The following is a 13,465-nucleotide window of genomic DNA, read 5'->3' on the forward strand; positions in this document are numbered from 1 at the left end:
TTAGGAACCCTGGTTCCCCTGTGTGCAGGAGACTGTGGGTGACCTAGAGGATCCTTTGACAGCTGAAGCAGAGCTCTGAGCCTACTGCATATGCCCAGTGCACGATGACAGTGAAGCCCCAGCTCTCTGGTTTTCTTGGCAGGACAATGTTTGTTAAGGGCAGGGGAAATAGGGAGGGGAGAATCCTTTTCCTGGTCTTCACATTGACCCAAACAAGGTGGAAGGGTATGCAGTCTGTGTGTGGGGTGAGTTGTCACCCTGGGAATGAGACTCAGATGCCAACAGCAGTTCCTTCCTCACATGTGTTCTGGTGGCAGTGACCCCTGGATTTCACTTTCTGGACTTGGGACAACTTGCGGGCACCTCTGATAGAGAGATGAAGTCTTTCTTACCTCACAGGTGCTCATGTCTGGCTCTCATGTGAAGCCTGGTCAGGCCCAATTAAAAAAGCAGTATTGGTTTTCTTTTTATGATAAAATACTTCCTGTTGTTAGACGAATAACTCGAGGAAGAGTTTGAGTTTATTTTGGCTCATGGTTTCAAAAGGTTGCATCCATCATGGCCAGGAAGGCATGGTGGTTGGAGTGACTCTGGAGGGGGCCATGGCACAGTGGGTCTTCATATAGCCAGAGATCAAAAAGCAGAGGTCTCAGGCGGAGCCAGGGCCAGCTATCGCCTGAAATCACTTTCACCAGCCAGACTCTGTAGATAAAAGTCTAAACAGTAACCGTGTAACCACTTGTTGCTATGGTCGAGTGCAACTCTGACCTCATGCAGCCGGATTGCTTATAGCTCCGGCCGGGCCTGGGGCCTGTAACCCCTGGCCTGTGAGGCCACCAATGACTTTTTAGTGAATTCTTGCCACGTTGGGCACCAAATGCAGATGAAATTCTCAACAGTCTTAGTAAATAAGAAACACAGAGCCAAACACAGGGGTAATAGCCGAAGAGATCGGAGAATTAGCAAAGAGCCACAACTACCTTATCTTACTATCTCCCCACCGTGGCTTCCCCTGAGAGAGCTTCTTCCTGTCTGACTTGTGTTTTTATTGCTTTCCTGTTCTGCCTTCTCATTGGCTCTAAGCCCAGCCACATGGCTTCCTTGTTCACTGCCTGTCTATACAGACCTCCTGGTCTCTATGGTTGGTACTGGGATTAAAGGCTCGTGTCACCACGCTTGACTGTGTCCTTGACCACACAGAGACTCTGCCTGCCATGTGATGGGATTAAGGGCGTGGGCTACCACGGCCTGACTGCTGTTCCTAGCTATGTGACCTCTGATCTGCAGGCAAACTTTATTTATTAACAAACAAATAAAATCACATTTCAGCACAATTAAAATATCACCACAAGACCCCACTTGCTAAAAACTCCACCACCTTCCAAATAGTGCCACCTCTGAAAGCATCTGCCCGTGGGGGTGTTTAAGACGTAAGTTCCAACAGGAGGCTTTTTCCAAGTACCCGCTGTCAGAGCCACTCCTCAGTTTCCTGGGATCCTGCCTCAGTTTCCTGTGGCGCTTTTGCTCCTGCCTGTCCTCGCCACCCCTGTGTGAGGCTGAGTGACTCACGGCATCTGGTGTTCAGGGCCATCATCTCACACTTGCTCATCTGAGATCACTGTGTGCCAAGAATAAATTGACTCCAGCACTGGGCAGCACGGGGCGGCTGGAGCGGTCTGCAGTTTCTGTATCTCAATGTTGGTTCCTGGTGACAGGGGGAGGGTGATGGTGACATGCCCCAGGCAGCAGGCTGGGCTCTGTGGAGAATCTGGCAGGCTCTGGGGACAGATGTCACAACAGCAGCCTCTCCTTTCTCTCACAGACGTTGGCCTTGCTTTTGGAGACACCCCCACCCAGGAACATACATAGACTTTTCCTTGGGGGTAGGAATGAATTAATTCACACAATTATAGACCAATTAAACTACTTTCAGCCAATTCAGGCCTTGAGAAAAGTCCCAAAATAACTCCTTGATTTAAATATTATTTACTCAATTAATTCTTTACTCAGCCTTTTTATGGCGTTCTGTTTTTTCCCCTTCTTCCCTACTGTTAGAGAATAAAGGCGTTTGTAATTAGTGAGATCACGTAAAGTGGCACATTCTTTCTTTCTTTCTTTTTTTTTTTTTTGGTTTTTTGAGACAGAGTTTCTCTGTGTAGCTTTGCATCTTTTTTGGAACTCACTCTGTAGTCTAGGCTGGCCTCGAACTCACAGAGATCCGCCTGCCTCTGCCTCCCGAGTGCTGGGATTAAAGGCATGCACCACCACCACCTGGTGAGTGGCACATTCTTTTCACACAGTACAATTCAAACTTCTCAGTGGCTTTTTAGTATAGAGCACTGTCCTGGGGGAGTCACCCAGCCAGGATTTCTTCCCGAGGTCCTTTTCTTCAGACAGACAGTGTCTCAGAAGTCAGCCTTGGGGAAGCTCTCCCTGCAGTGGAGAGGCAGGTGGACTGACCATTGAGGACCTGTTCTCCTGGTCACCTGACAGATCAGCATCACTAACTGCTGAGCAAGTGATCAGGCTTCCTGTCTTTTTATCCCCAACCCCAGTCCCTTCCGCTGTTTCCTGCACAGAATGGCTAAATATCTGGAGCAGAGCCTGGCCCGTCATGGACTACTCCAAAAATGTGCCCCTGCCCGTCATCGTGTAGATACCATACCTCTTTGTAGGGCAGAGGCACCACTGAGGACATGGTGGTCTGTCCCCCGGGAGACGATGTAGCTGAAGCAATATGGAAGTACTAAGAGAGGGGCTCAGGGATCTTGGCCTTGCTTCTGGGATGCACCAGCCCAGCAGAGACCTGGGACTTCTCCAGGACCCTGAATACCTGTATTGATAGGAAGGGCTGGAAACCCTGGGGAAAGACTTGACTCCCAGAGAGGCTGTCCGCACAGTCCTACAAGATGCAAAGACAATTCACCCAAAACTAAGAAAACAGAGCCACAAGAGTGGCATGCGCTTTCCAAGTCATTCTCAGGTGTAGTTCAACCAGCACCGTGCCAGTTCCAACTTCCTTTCCTTGAGGATTTTTTAATATCTAGGGAAATGTACTTTGTTATCTACAATTATGAGCTCAGCCTGAAGTTCTGCATCAACTTGTAGCTCTTTCCCAGTTGAGACCCAAGTAGTTTCTGCCCAGTAGAAAAGATAATCCTGAAGGTTGATTTTTTTTCCTTAAGATCCCATAGGACAATAAGTAGTTCACATTTCATCCAGGAACTCTCCTTTCTTCCTGTTTAAATGTTCGGAGTCAGTCCCAGCCTTCTTACAGTTGTTTTCAGAGCATGTCTACCATCATACCTGCTTCCTAACTGTTGACTTGAAAGCCTTGGACACTTCATTCTCTGTGTGTTTGTGAGCTGTGTTTATAATGCTGACAGTTACACTTAGTAGAAACAGGCATGCATTTCCCTCCATGTCTAAAACAATGTACAGCGCTAAAAAACCCCAAGCAATGACATTTGTGTGTCTAACTTTGAGTAATGGCTTTCTCCTCTGGGTAATGGCATTTGACTTTGAGTTGCGGGGTTGCCCTGTGAGGAGGTCGAACAGATGGCGTTAGTCCCACATAACTGCTAATGGAGATGGAGGACTGGGGCGGCTTATCTCTCGGGCCACCTGTGCCCAAAGCGGCAGCACCAAGATGGCTTCGGTGCTGAGCCATTGGCGTCAGCCAACTGTTCCTTGTGCTTTGCCTTCTATACCCGTCAGTCCTAGTGACATCTGCTTGGACTGAGCATTCAGAGCAGCTCCCAAGTAAGGAGGTCTCCAAGTGGCAGCTGGCTGAGGGGTCTTGAAATGGGATGTGTGTGTGTGTGTGTGTGTGTGTGTGTGTGTGTGTTTTGTATGCGCGAGTGTGTGCATGTGCTCTCTCTGGTGGCTTCACTCATGTATATGGTAGTAGTCAGCAGCACCCCTACCTGCCCCATGGAAGATCAGCCCTCAGGGATGTGAGCACCCCCCACCCTGAGTCCCCATGCCCCTGGGGGCCATCCTTCATTGTAGAAATAAGGGGCCCAGAGCGATTAACAATATTTCAGAAAGCTTAGGGGAGATCATACATCTCTCTGTGACAGGTTTGCCCAGACTAAATGAAATGTCACTTCTCCACATTTCGACTGGAATCCCGTCAGCTCAGTCTGGCTGTGCTGCTTATCTTGGGCTGATCAGGAGCCCTGATTGGACTTTATATGCGTCCTTGACAAATAAAAATGAATGATTACTTAATAAATGGAATTGGTTCGTCAGATATGGCCTTTTGAAGCGTGGCTCCCAGGAGCTCCAAGGAGCCTAACACAAAGGGTTCTTGGTGGCATAGGGATGGGGAACTGGCTGGCTCATCCAGGCCTGGCTTTGGCTGAGGTCCATCTCCCTGGAAATAGAAGACAGTGGCCTTGGGACCCCTGCCATCTCAGCACGAGTCTGAGATTCGACCTGGGACAAAGTTCTATTCCTAACGAGAATGACGGAGTCCCAAGGTGTGTTTCACCTGGGGCAGATTTCAGGAGTCAGAGTGCTGGTGTGGTAGGGTGGTGCCTTTAGCATCTTCCTCTCTACAGGCCTGTTAGGAGGAACCAGTGACAACCACCACAGGGACGTCTACAAGAGGTCACTAGGTCCCGAGACCTGTAACATGCTCATTCACTTCCACAGCTACCCATGAGAATTATTATTACTGAAACCGGTAGTCTAAGTAGCTGGTTCAGGGTCTCAAGGGAAAGGTATAGAAGTAGGTGTGAGCCATATGGGTGGGCATCGTTCAGCAGCTGGTGGTCATACCTGCTTTGAACAAACAGGGCTCTGCTGTGACCAGTCTTAACCTCAAAGCTCACAGTCCCTTGTCTGCAAAGTGGAGGTCCTAATTGTTTCTACCTTTTGAGCATTACTAGTAAGGATGGCAGCGCGTGTTCTAATGCGGGGCGTATTCTTTTATTTAAGTCTTTTATAGCCCAGGCCAGCCCTGGACTTGCAACCCTCCCATCTCAGGCTCCCAAGTGCTGAAACTATAGGTCTATGCCACCATGCATGACCGTTAGGTCAGTCTTGATCTTTTAACTTGGTGCTGGTTATAAATGGTTGGGTCTTGGGGGGAGATTGATAGGATTAAGATAAACACTGGGTAGGAAACACACAGCATCCCGCAGCCCATGGAGAGAGCTCATTCAGGTTGAGTGCAGAGTCTTACTTTGCTTGTCTGGGGCTGGTCCAAGCAAGTGCATGCATAATAGAGCCAGTCCATAGCACATCAATTATACCTCAATAAAGCCATTTAACAAAACAGAGCCAGTCCCTGCTGTCCTAGGAGTTTATGATAGTGAACCAGATGGTCATTTGTCAAATAATCACACGAATAATACAGCTAGTGCTGTAACAGAAAGAGCCAGGTATCCTTTAGGAGAGTGTGGTGGGAGCACCCTTCCAGCCCTGGATAGGAAGAGGCGCTGGGGAGATGGGAGGAGGGCTTTGTGGCAGCAGGAATGGTTTGCACAAAAGGCCTGAGGTGGGAAGACACTGGGATCATTGAAGGAGAGAAAGCTGATGTGGCGTGTGTGTGTGTGTGTGTGTGTGTGTGTGTGTGTGTGTGTGTGTGTGTGTGTGTGCGCGTGTGATGGAAGGTGAGAACAGGGAGGGAGGCAAGACCTTAGGTCCTAGAACTCGTTGCACAGGACTTAACGGTTGAGGAGGAATCTCAATCTTGAGGCCCCCTCTCCGTGAGCCCCAGCTCCTTCGTCTCCACTGTGTTCATCTGTTGACGACCACGAGGTTCACCTGAGGCTGGAAGGAATGCCAAGGACAGTCGGTGTCCTGCGGCGTCTACCTTCTGGCCAAGCCTGTCTTTGTCCCCTGGAGACCCATCGACAGATCATCTGGGGGCCCCGGGTCTGCTTCTGTTCAGCAGCCGCTCCCTAGCTGGGAAGAGGCTTTTAGCTTTAATAAAAAAGGGAGTAGAGATAAGAAGGCAGCCTTGGCAGGGCACGCAGAAATGACAGGATGATTTAAATGGCCTCTCCAGTGTCGTTTCTTCTGTACAGACATCATAAATCAGATTAGTATTGGGCTCTGGGGGATGGGGACAGGGGAGCAAGGGCCTGGACTCTGGGTCTGTCTAGGACTGGCCTGGCATCAGGGCAGCTCCAGAGGAGGGTCACTGTGTCTGTCACCTGTTCCTGAACCAGCCCTGTTCTTTGAAGGAGTGGGTGGGATTGTTCCCACAACCCAGTGTCACCTTTGGGAAAGAGTGAATAGGGGCTAATAAGAGAGCAGGGTGGTGAGAGATGGGGGAGTGTCGTGGGCAGGGCAGGGTGGGAGGTGAAGACTGACAGCCATCAGGAAATGAAGAGGCAACCATTCTCCTCCCTTACATGCAGGAAATGACATTGGGAAACTCAGAAAACACCAGAGGCTGGGGCTGTCCCGGCATGTCTGAGTTCCAGGTGGTTCTCATGTGTGGCCGCATTTGAGCTGAGCCCCCCGTCTTAGACGTGAGAACTGCATTATCTCAAACTGCTCTGGCCCAGTGATTCCTGTCATCCCTTGAAAGTGGCTAGACTGGGTGATGAGAGAAGTTCCTGGAGCAAGTCCCGGCAGGGCAGAGCTCCCACGGGATCGGTTCCCTTTCAGATCTCCTCCCACCTGGGCAAGATGTACAGCGAGATGATCTTCGTCAACGGTTTCGTGCACTGTGACCCCCACCCAGGCAATGTGCTAGTGCGGAAGCATCCAGACACTGGCAAGGCTGAGATTGTCCTCTTGGACCATGGGCTTTACCAGGTAGGAGAAAACTCTGCTCCTTCGTGGGATTGGAGGCCCCGATGCCCTCCAGAAGCCCTGCAGGGGAGGGTGGGCAGGTAGCTGAGAAGGGCTCCCTCCCCCAGGAACTGCCATTTTTGTATAGCCCTAGCCCAAGAGTTTCCTGAATCTCAGCATCGATGCAACCAAGTGAAGTTGCTCTGGCCTCTTTTACAGCTGTTGTGAGGAGCAGGTAGGAGGAATGTGCCAGTGTGGCTTTGTCCTCCCAGGGAACTTCAGGAGACAGGTGACTGTATATTTAGCCCTAGCAAGGAAAATGGGGTTGAGACTGTGGGAGCTGGAGGCCCTAGACTGCCTTCCTGAAATGAGGATAAACAGCTAGTATGAATGAGCCACAACCGTCAAAGTGGGACGTGCACTATCAACCTGGGACCCTGGCTTGGCCTGATTCCATGAGGCAGACGGTCCCGAGGAGATTCCATATTCACCTCAGCCCCTTTCTCAGGCTTTGATACCACATCCCCAGTCTCAGCCTCCTCTAAAAGGCTTGGTAAAATAGGGTGCAGGTCAAATTAGATCCGCCATTGTCACATGGAGCCCCCCAGTGACAGACGGCCCACACATGACAGAAGTTCATTGGCTTGCTCACACGCTAGTCCTGGGTGTGGTGGATGGAGTCCACAGAGCTCTGGTCCCTAGGACTCACAGGAGGCGATAGCAGAGGAGAGAGGGCTAAGGAATGCATGGGAGAGCTTCCAGGGAGGTGGAGGTTTTGCTCCTCATCAGTCAGTGTTGAGGTAGAGGACTGTGCATGTCTTTGTGGGAGACCAGGGAAGCAGCCTGTACCTAAAAAGGAGATGACAGTATAGACTTTGGAGGGCAGTTAGCGGTCTCTGCCAGTTAGGACCAAGGCTTACCAGTACTGGTTGAGTATCCCTAATCCAAAAATCTGCACTCCCACTGCTTGAAGCTTTTGAGCACTACGATACCACAAGTGGAAAATTCTATGCCGCGTCACTTTGTTTCATGCTCACAATTGTTAAACACATTGTATAAAACTACCTTTAGGCCACGCATGTAAAGCATGTATGAAACAAATGAATTTCATGCTTAGATGTGTGATCCAGCCCCAAGATATTATGCATATGTAAATCTGAGAGAGAAAAACTGAAATCTAGATCGTTTCTCATCCCAGGAATTTCAGCTTCATGATATTCAAACTCTGTTAGCTTTGAACATAGGCGTTAGGAAGGGCTGAGTGTTGGGGGACTATGATCCCCCTCATCTCTCTGTGCAGTGGTCAGCACTAGTCCGGGGTTCGGGCCTTGGGCCGAGAGAGACTGCTTCCTGACCGCGCTGCCCTGGTGCTAGGTGCTCACGGAGGAGTTCCGCCTGGACTACTGCCATCTGTGGCAGTCCCTGATCTGGACCAACATGGAGAGGGTGAAGGAGTACAGCCAGCGCCTGGGGGCTGCAGAGCTTTACCCACTGTTTGCCTGTATGCTGACAGCCCGGTCCTGGGACTCGGTCAAAAGGGGCATTAGCCAAGCTCCAGCCACCGCCACTGAGGTAGGTGACCCTGTCCCAGATGCAAGGGTCAGGGCCTGTGGACCCCTTCCAACCCGGTGTCTAAGGTTGGTGGGCTGTGTGTCTCTGTAGGGAGGGCTGTATTGGAGCCACAGAGGATGAGAAGTAGGGCGGAGAGTAGAAACTATGGCGCTGGGGTGAGGAGGGCAGGGGAAGGATAGCCTAGCATGTCCCCTGGGACCTTTTTAGCCTGGAGTAGAGGTAAGGCGTGTGGACTTAAAATCCTAGACCTCAGTAGCACCATTCCCTGGGTCCGCGTCCTCTCTGGCTTCCTCTCCATCTGCAAACAGCTCTGTCCGAGTCAAACAGCCCCTTTCCCTTACTTTTTGCCCCTTCATTCATGGACTCCGACTGTCTAGACAAGACACGGACTTTTGGGAGCTCCTGCTCCCCGTATTCCTGTCCCCCTCTGTGCGCCTGCCCAGGCTCACGGGAGCTTATTGGCTCATTTCTTAGTGGTGAGCAGGCTCAGGCTCCACCGAGGCCTCTTCTCTCCGTCGGTAGAGATGTGGTCCTACTCATGCTTCCGGAGAGCCTGGGCACTACTTCCGGGCACCTCCCCTCCCTGGCCCCATGACCTTGGATGTTCCCATTAGCCATTTGGGCCTCGGGGGTCCTTCCCTGCTGCAAGCTGCCTTGTTACAAGCGCCTCTAGCAAAGGCTGGATCCAGAGTCTCAAACAAGGTCTTCAAGAGTCTGTCTCTCAGCAGTTATTGGCTCCATTTTCCTTCAAACGGGCGCCTTCCTCCAGCATGCCTAGGGGCAGTGATGAGCACCATGCTATTCCAGGCTCTCCAGCCTTAAAAAGCAACCTAGAAGAGGGGAAATCTAGGGATGGTAGGAGCTCCGCTTCCGGTGCTACTGTCCTTTGCGTGTAAAGCGCCTGCTCACAGTTCCCGGAGTTCATTCATTCAATAAACATTTGCTTTAGCTGGCCCCTGAGCGTGCTTGGAGGATCCCGCGATCAACAGACAGACAGGCCTTTTGTGTAATTTACACTTTGGTTGAGAGAGACAGACAGTCAACAACTGAACAAACAAGCAATGGGATAATTGCAGGTTACAGGGACCTTGGCGGAAACAAGGAAAGTGGTGTGAGGATGGGGTGGGGGAGCCTGGCGCAGAGACCTGGGATAGTGGTTGACATTTGAGCCGAGGTGTGAAGGACGAGAAAGACGCCAGCCTCGGGAGCGCCTGAAGGATGCACTCCCCGCACACTAAGGCCCAGGGTAAAAGCGTTTCCTGTGGTCTGGAGGATGGCAGGGCACAGAGAACACCACACGGGGCCTTACGTACTGTGAGAAGAGGTATGGACTCGGCTCTCCGGAGGAAGGGAAGCCCTTGGCAGGCTCTGAGCAGGATGCTCAGGTCCGATGTTTTAAGGGTTTCTGTGGAGTGAGGTGCGATGAGCCAGTCACTTAGGAGGGAGATAAGTACTCAGAACCACCACTGGCTGAGAATGAACAAGATACCAGTAGCCCGGGGCTAGCAAGTAGCTCTTGGTTCCTGAAGAGCATGACCCAAAGGGTCAGATAAACAGTGGGGTCGCTTTAAAGAGGAGAGGGGGTGCTGGCTGTTGGGCAGGCACCCACCGTCAGGACCCAGGCCATGGTAGAGGACAGGGGACAGGAGATAGGATGTGGTGCAAGGCTGGGGTGGGACCTGGGTGTTCTGACTATGGACTATATAGGACTGGGCTTGGTTAGCTGGTAGGACTTCTTCCAGGCCTTGAAATTGGCATCCAATAAAGCCTTCAAGAGTCCTTGGCCCTTTCTCAGTGTACCCTAGTGCTGTTTCCAGGGCTTGCCTGGGAGCCAGCCTAGGAACTCTCATCTGGATGGTCGGGCCGCAGGGCTCCCATGCTTCTCTTTTCTTTGGTGGTGGTGGGGAGATGCTCCCCAGGGTGCCAGGGTAGCTGTGCTAGAAGCTCCCACCCGGAGCTTCTTTGTGTCCTCTTGGTCACAGGCTACCCACACTCCTGGCGCTGTGACCTTCGTGTGCCACACCATCCATTCTCATGTCTTCTTGCTGCCGTCTAGGACTCAGAGATCCGCGGTAACGCGGCCAGCTACCTGCCTGAGATCAGCCAGCTCCTTAACCACGTGCCTCGCCAGATGCTGCTCATCCTGAAGACCAATGATCTGCTCCGTAGCATTGAGACCACCCTGGGCACCCGATCCAGTGCTAGCTCCTTCCTCAACATGTCTCGGTGTTGTATCAGGGCCCTGGCTGAGTGAGTATGCTCCCGTCTTGTCTTGGCCACCTCCCACTTCCGGGGACTGTTCCGTGGGCTCTACTGAATGGTGATTCAGTTCTTAGGGCCCTATCTCGGCTTCTCAAGCTCTAGATCTCCCTTCAGAGAATCATGGGGGCAAAATCAGCTGCAGTGAGTCAGCAGGTGTCTTGAGACGGTGTCTTTGGGTGGCCTGGAACTCGTGTACTTTGCCAAATGATAGCATCTGGGATCTCATCCTCCCAGTCCAGCTTTCCAGATGATTCTTTCCCTCAGAGTTTGAAGTTCGTTTCTGAGCATCTCAACCCGTTCAGGTAGCCTCAACATGACCCCGTCTCTAATTGGCACTGGGACTTGGCTCCTAGTACCAGCCCAGGCATTGAGACCATTGCTCTTTACCCTGGCGATGTGGCTGTGAGCTGGGAAGGTGTGGCTAGTAGGCTCTCTCAGGGTCACAGATCTTTCTAGATGCCTTAGCATCCTTGAGACATTGATGATAAGGAGAGCTGTGCTTCTTCAGGAAGGCTCTAGAGGAGCAAGCTTCCAGTGAATACGCTAGAAAGGCTGTGGTCTGGCAGAATGTTCTCAGCCCAGAGAGGGAGCCTATCTTAATGGTCACATCCCAGCCTGTCCATCCTAAGGAAGGAATGGGTCACTCTGGGCAGCTAACAGATAGGGCCACATAGACCATGCATTCACTAGCAAATATGAGATTGGGTTACAGCAAAATACTCCGACCAATGAAGGGTAGAATGCGATTTATCTTTTCTCCAATGGTAGAGGAAGACAAGTCTTAACAAGTGAAAGGCCTCAGGTTTGGAGCTCAGTGGGGTCTGGGAGGCAGACAGCCATTTGGGGTAAGAGACTCTGAGAAGGGTTGCTAACACCATAGACAATAAACAGGTAGACAGCAGCATGGCGGGCCTCTAAGGTGAGTTCAGAGGAAGTGGGGGAGGGGTTTATACCGTATGGTTGACCAGTAGTCCACGGCTGGGGCCTATCTAGGCTGTCCCTGATTATCAGATGGCTAGGGTTGGGAGGAATGCTACAATTCCTAGAAGGATGTGTGACCCCGAGGATGTGAAGAAAGAAGGACACATTTAGTTGAGGTAAACCCCTATGATAGAGGATGTACCCTCTGATATCTTGGAATCTGATAACCTGTGTTTATAAACTTCCTTGGGGAAATGAGAATTATGGAGCCTGCTAATCTGGGATCCAGACACCTGGGGAATCTACTAGAGGGTGACAGGTTCACAGACAGGTTCCTGATAGGGACCTTGTCCTTTCTGTAATACAGCAGCTTTCAGAAAGACCTCTGTGGCTTGATTAGCTCCCAGCCTAAAACCTAACAGGAGGTCATTATCATAAATTCCAGTTTTCCCTGTGTCTTGTGCTTGGTTCGGAGAGACTGAGCTGGATTGACATGTAAAGTGCTCAGCCCCCCAGAGTCACCTGACCCTTTGCAGAAGCTCTGACTGTACTTGAGTCAGGGTGAGATGGGATTCTGGGTTGGCATATATTTTCTATACTTTTGGAAAAAGAAACCACGTAATGTTCTCCAGGGCGAGGGGATCAGAGCCTTGATGCTTCATGATTTTACTGCTTTGAATATCTTCTTTGGGACATTCGAGTCCCTCTGGTTCCCAGACTAGGCAGTTGTGTGGTCAGGTAACCAAGTGGTCCCCAGGGTCTGGGAGCTGGTGAGCTGGCCAGGCCACCTGCTGTCTTTTATTTTTCTCCATGGTGCTGAGCTGATGTTTTCTCACCTCTGTTTCTTCTCTTCCCTCCTCCTTTCTCAACCCCCTCCTCTAGGCACAGGAAGAGAGATGCCTGTTCATTCTTCAGAAGGATCCAGATATCTTTCAGCGAGGCCTTTAGCCTCTGGCAGATCAACCTTCATGAACTTCTGCTTCGAGTGAAGGGCTTGAGGCTAGTCTGCTGCATCTCAACTCTCCTGGGCTGGCTGACTCGGGCTCCACACTGAGTGTGACTGTGGTCCCCTGTTCCTTCCTAGTGTCTTTCCACACCTCATTTGTTCTTTCATGCTTTGAGTACCCACTCACCCATGTCAGCCGAGGGTTGGCCTGTGGTCCCAGGGTGGTCGTCCATGGCACCATCACACTCTGCCATTGGAGCCCTCCCACTGTAGCCTTGACTTGGGGCCCTGGACTGTACCGGGGAGTGAGTTATCTTTCTCTAGGGAGGGGATAAAGCAACCTTCTTCCCATCTCCTGTAAGTGCCGTTGGCTTAGTCCTCCCCACATTTATGGGGATTGTCAGAAAGGACGGACCACATGTGCCAGAGGGCACGTTTAACTTGGACGAAATAAGTAGGTCCTCAGAACTTGCTACAGAACAGACTGCGTTTTTGCCATATCACTCCCAAAGGTATCTCACCTCAGCGAAGGCTGCATGTGAGGGTGAAGTGTACAGCTGTGGGCTCCTGCTGTCATGGTGACACCTCCAGTGTTGTGTGTTTTGTGTTTCAATAAACCCTTTAAAGGTTGCAGGGACTGCCCCTCCTGACTCAGTGGCTCCATTTGGACTCAAGTTGCTCCTGGTAGCTGCTTCCTTGGGAAACCCGTAGGTTCCTCGGGAGGCCTAGGAGGATGAAGTCTGGTTCGGCTTTAGAATTTATTTTCTGGGTTGGGAGCAAATCTACATGGTTGGCAGTGGACCTGAAGGCCATGTACCCCGGGACCTTGCCCCTGGGAGCCAGGCAGGCTGTAAGACCTCTCCTGCCACAGGGCCACATCCTGCTCCTTGGAGGCTTCTCCTGCCTTCTACATCCCAGATCTTCATTGGCGGTATTAAAAAGCCCAAAGCTTGGACCTAGGGGCGGAGATGGGCTCCCACTTGTTTCCAATGACTGGGGCACTTGCCTTGT

General features: G+C 51.3%; 1 protein-coding gene across 7 annotated transcripts in view; it reads left to right on the top strand.

Moving 5' to 3' along the window:
* Positions 1–13,091, top strand: part of Adck1 (aarF domain containing kinase 1) — a 100,194-nt gene extending 87,103 nt beyond the window's left edge. For all 7 annotated transcript variants that reach the window (XM_052738636.1, XM_052738640.1, XM_052738638.1 and 4 more), the window contains 4 exons: positions 6,628–6,777; positions 8,128–8,325; positions 10,382–10,575; positions 12,391–13,091. In XM_052738636.1, coding sequence (XP_052594596.1) covers positions 6,628–6,777; positions 8,128–8,325; positions 10,382–10,575; positions 12,391–12,562 — 714 coding nt within the window. In that variant the 3' untranslated portion in view covers positions 12,563–13,091. The remainder of the gene's footprint in view (positions 1–6,627; positions 6,778–8,127; positions 8,326–10,381; positions 10,576–12,390) is intronic.
* The last annotated feature ends 374 nt before the right edge of the window (positions 13,092–13,465 follow it).

The sequence above is a fragment of the Peromyscus californicus genome, unplaced genomic scaffold, assembly GCF_007827085.1.
Source record: "Peromyscus californicus insignis strain IS unplaced genomic scaffold, ASM782708v3 Scaffold_15__1_contigs__length_86483966, whole genome shotgun sequence".
NCBI lineage: Eukaryota > Metazoa > Chordata > Mammalia > Rodentia > Cricetidae > Peromyscus > Peromyscus californicus.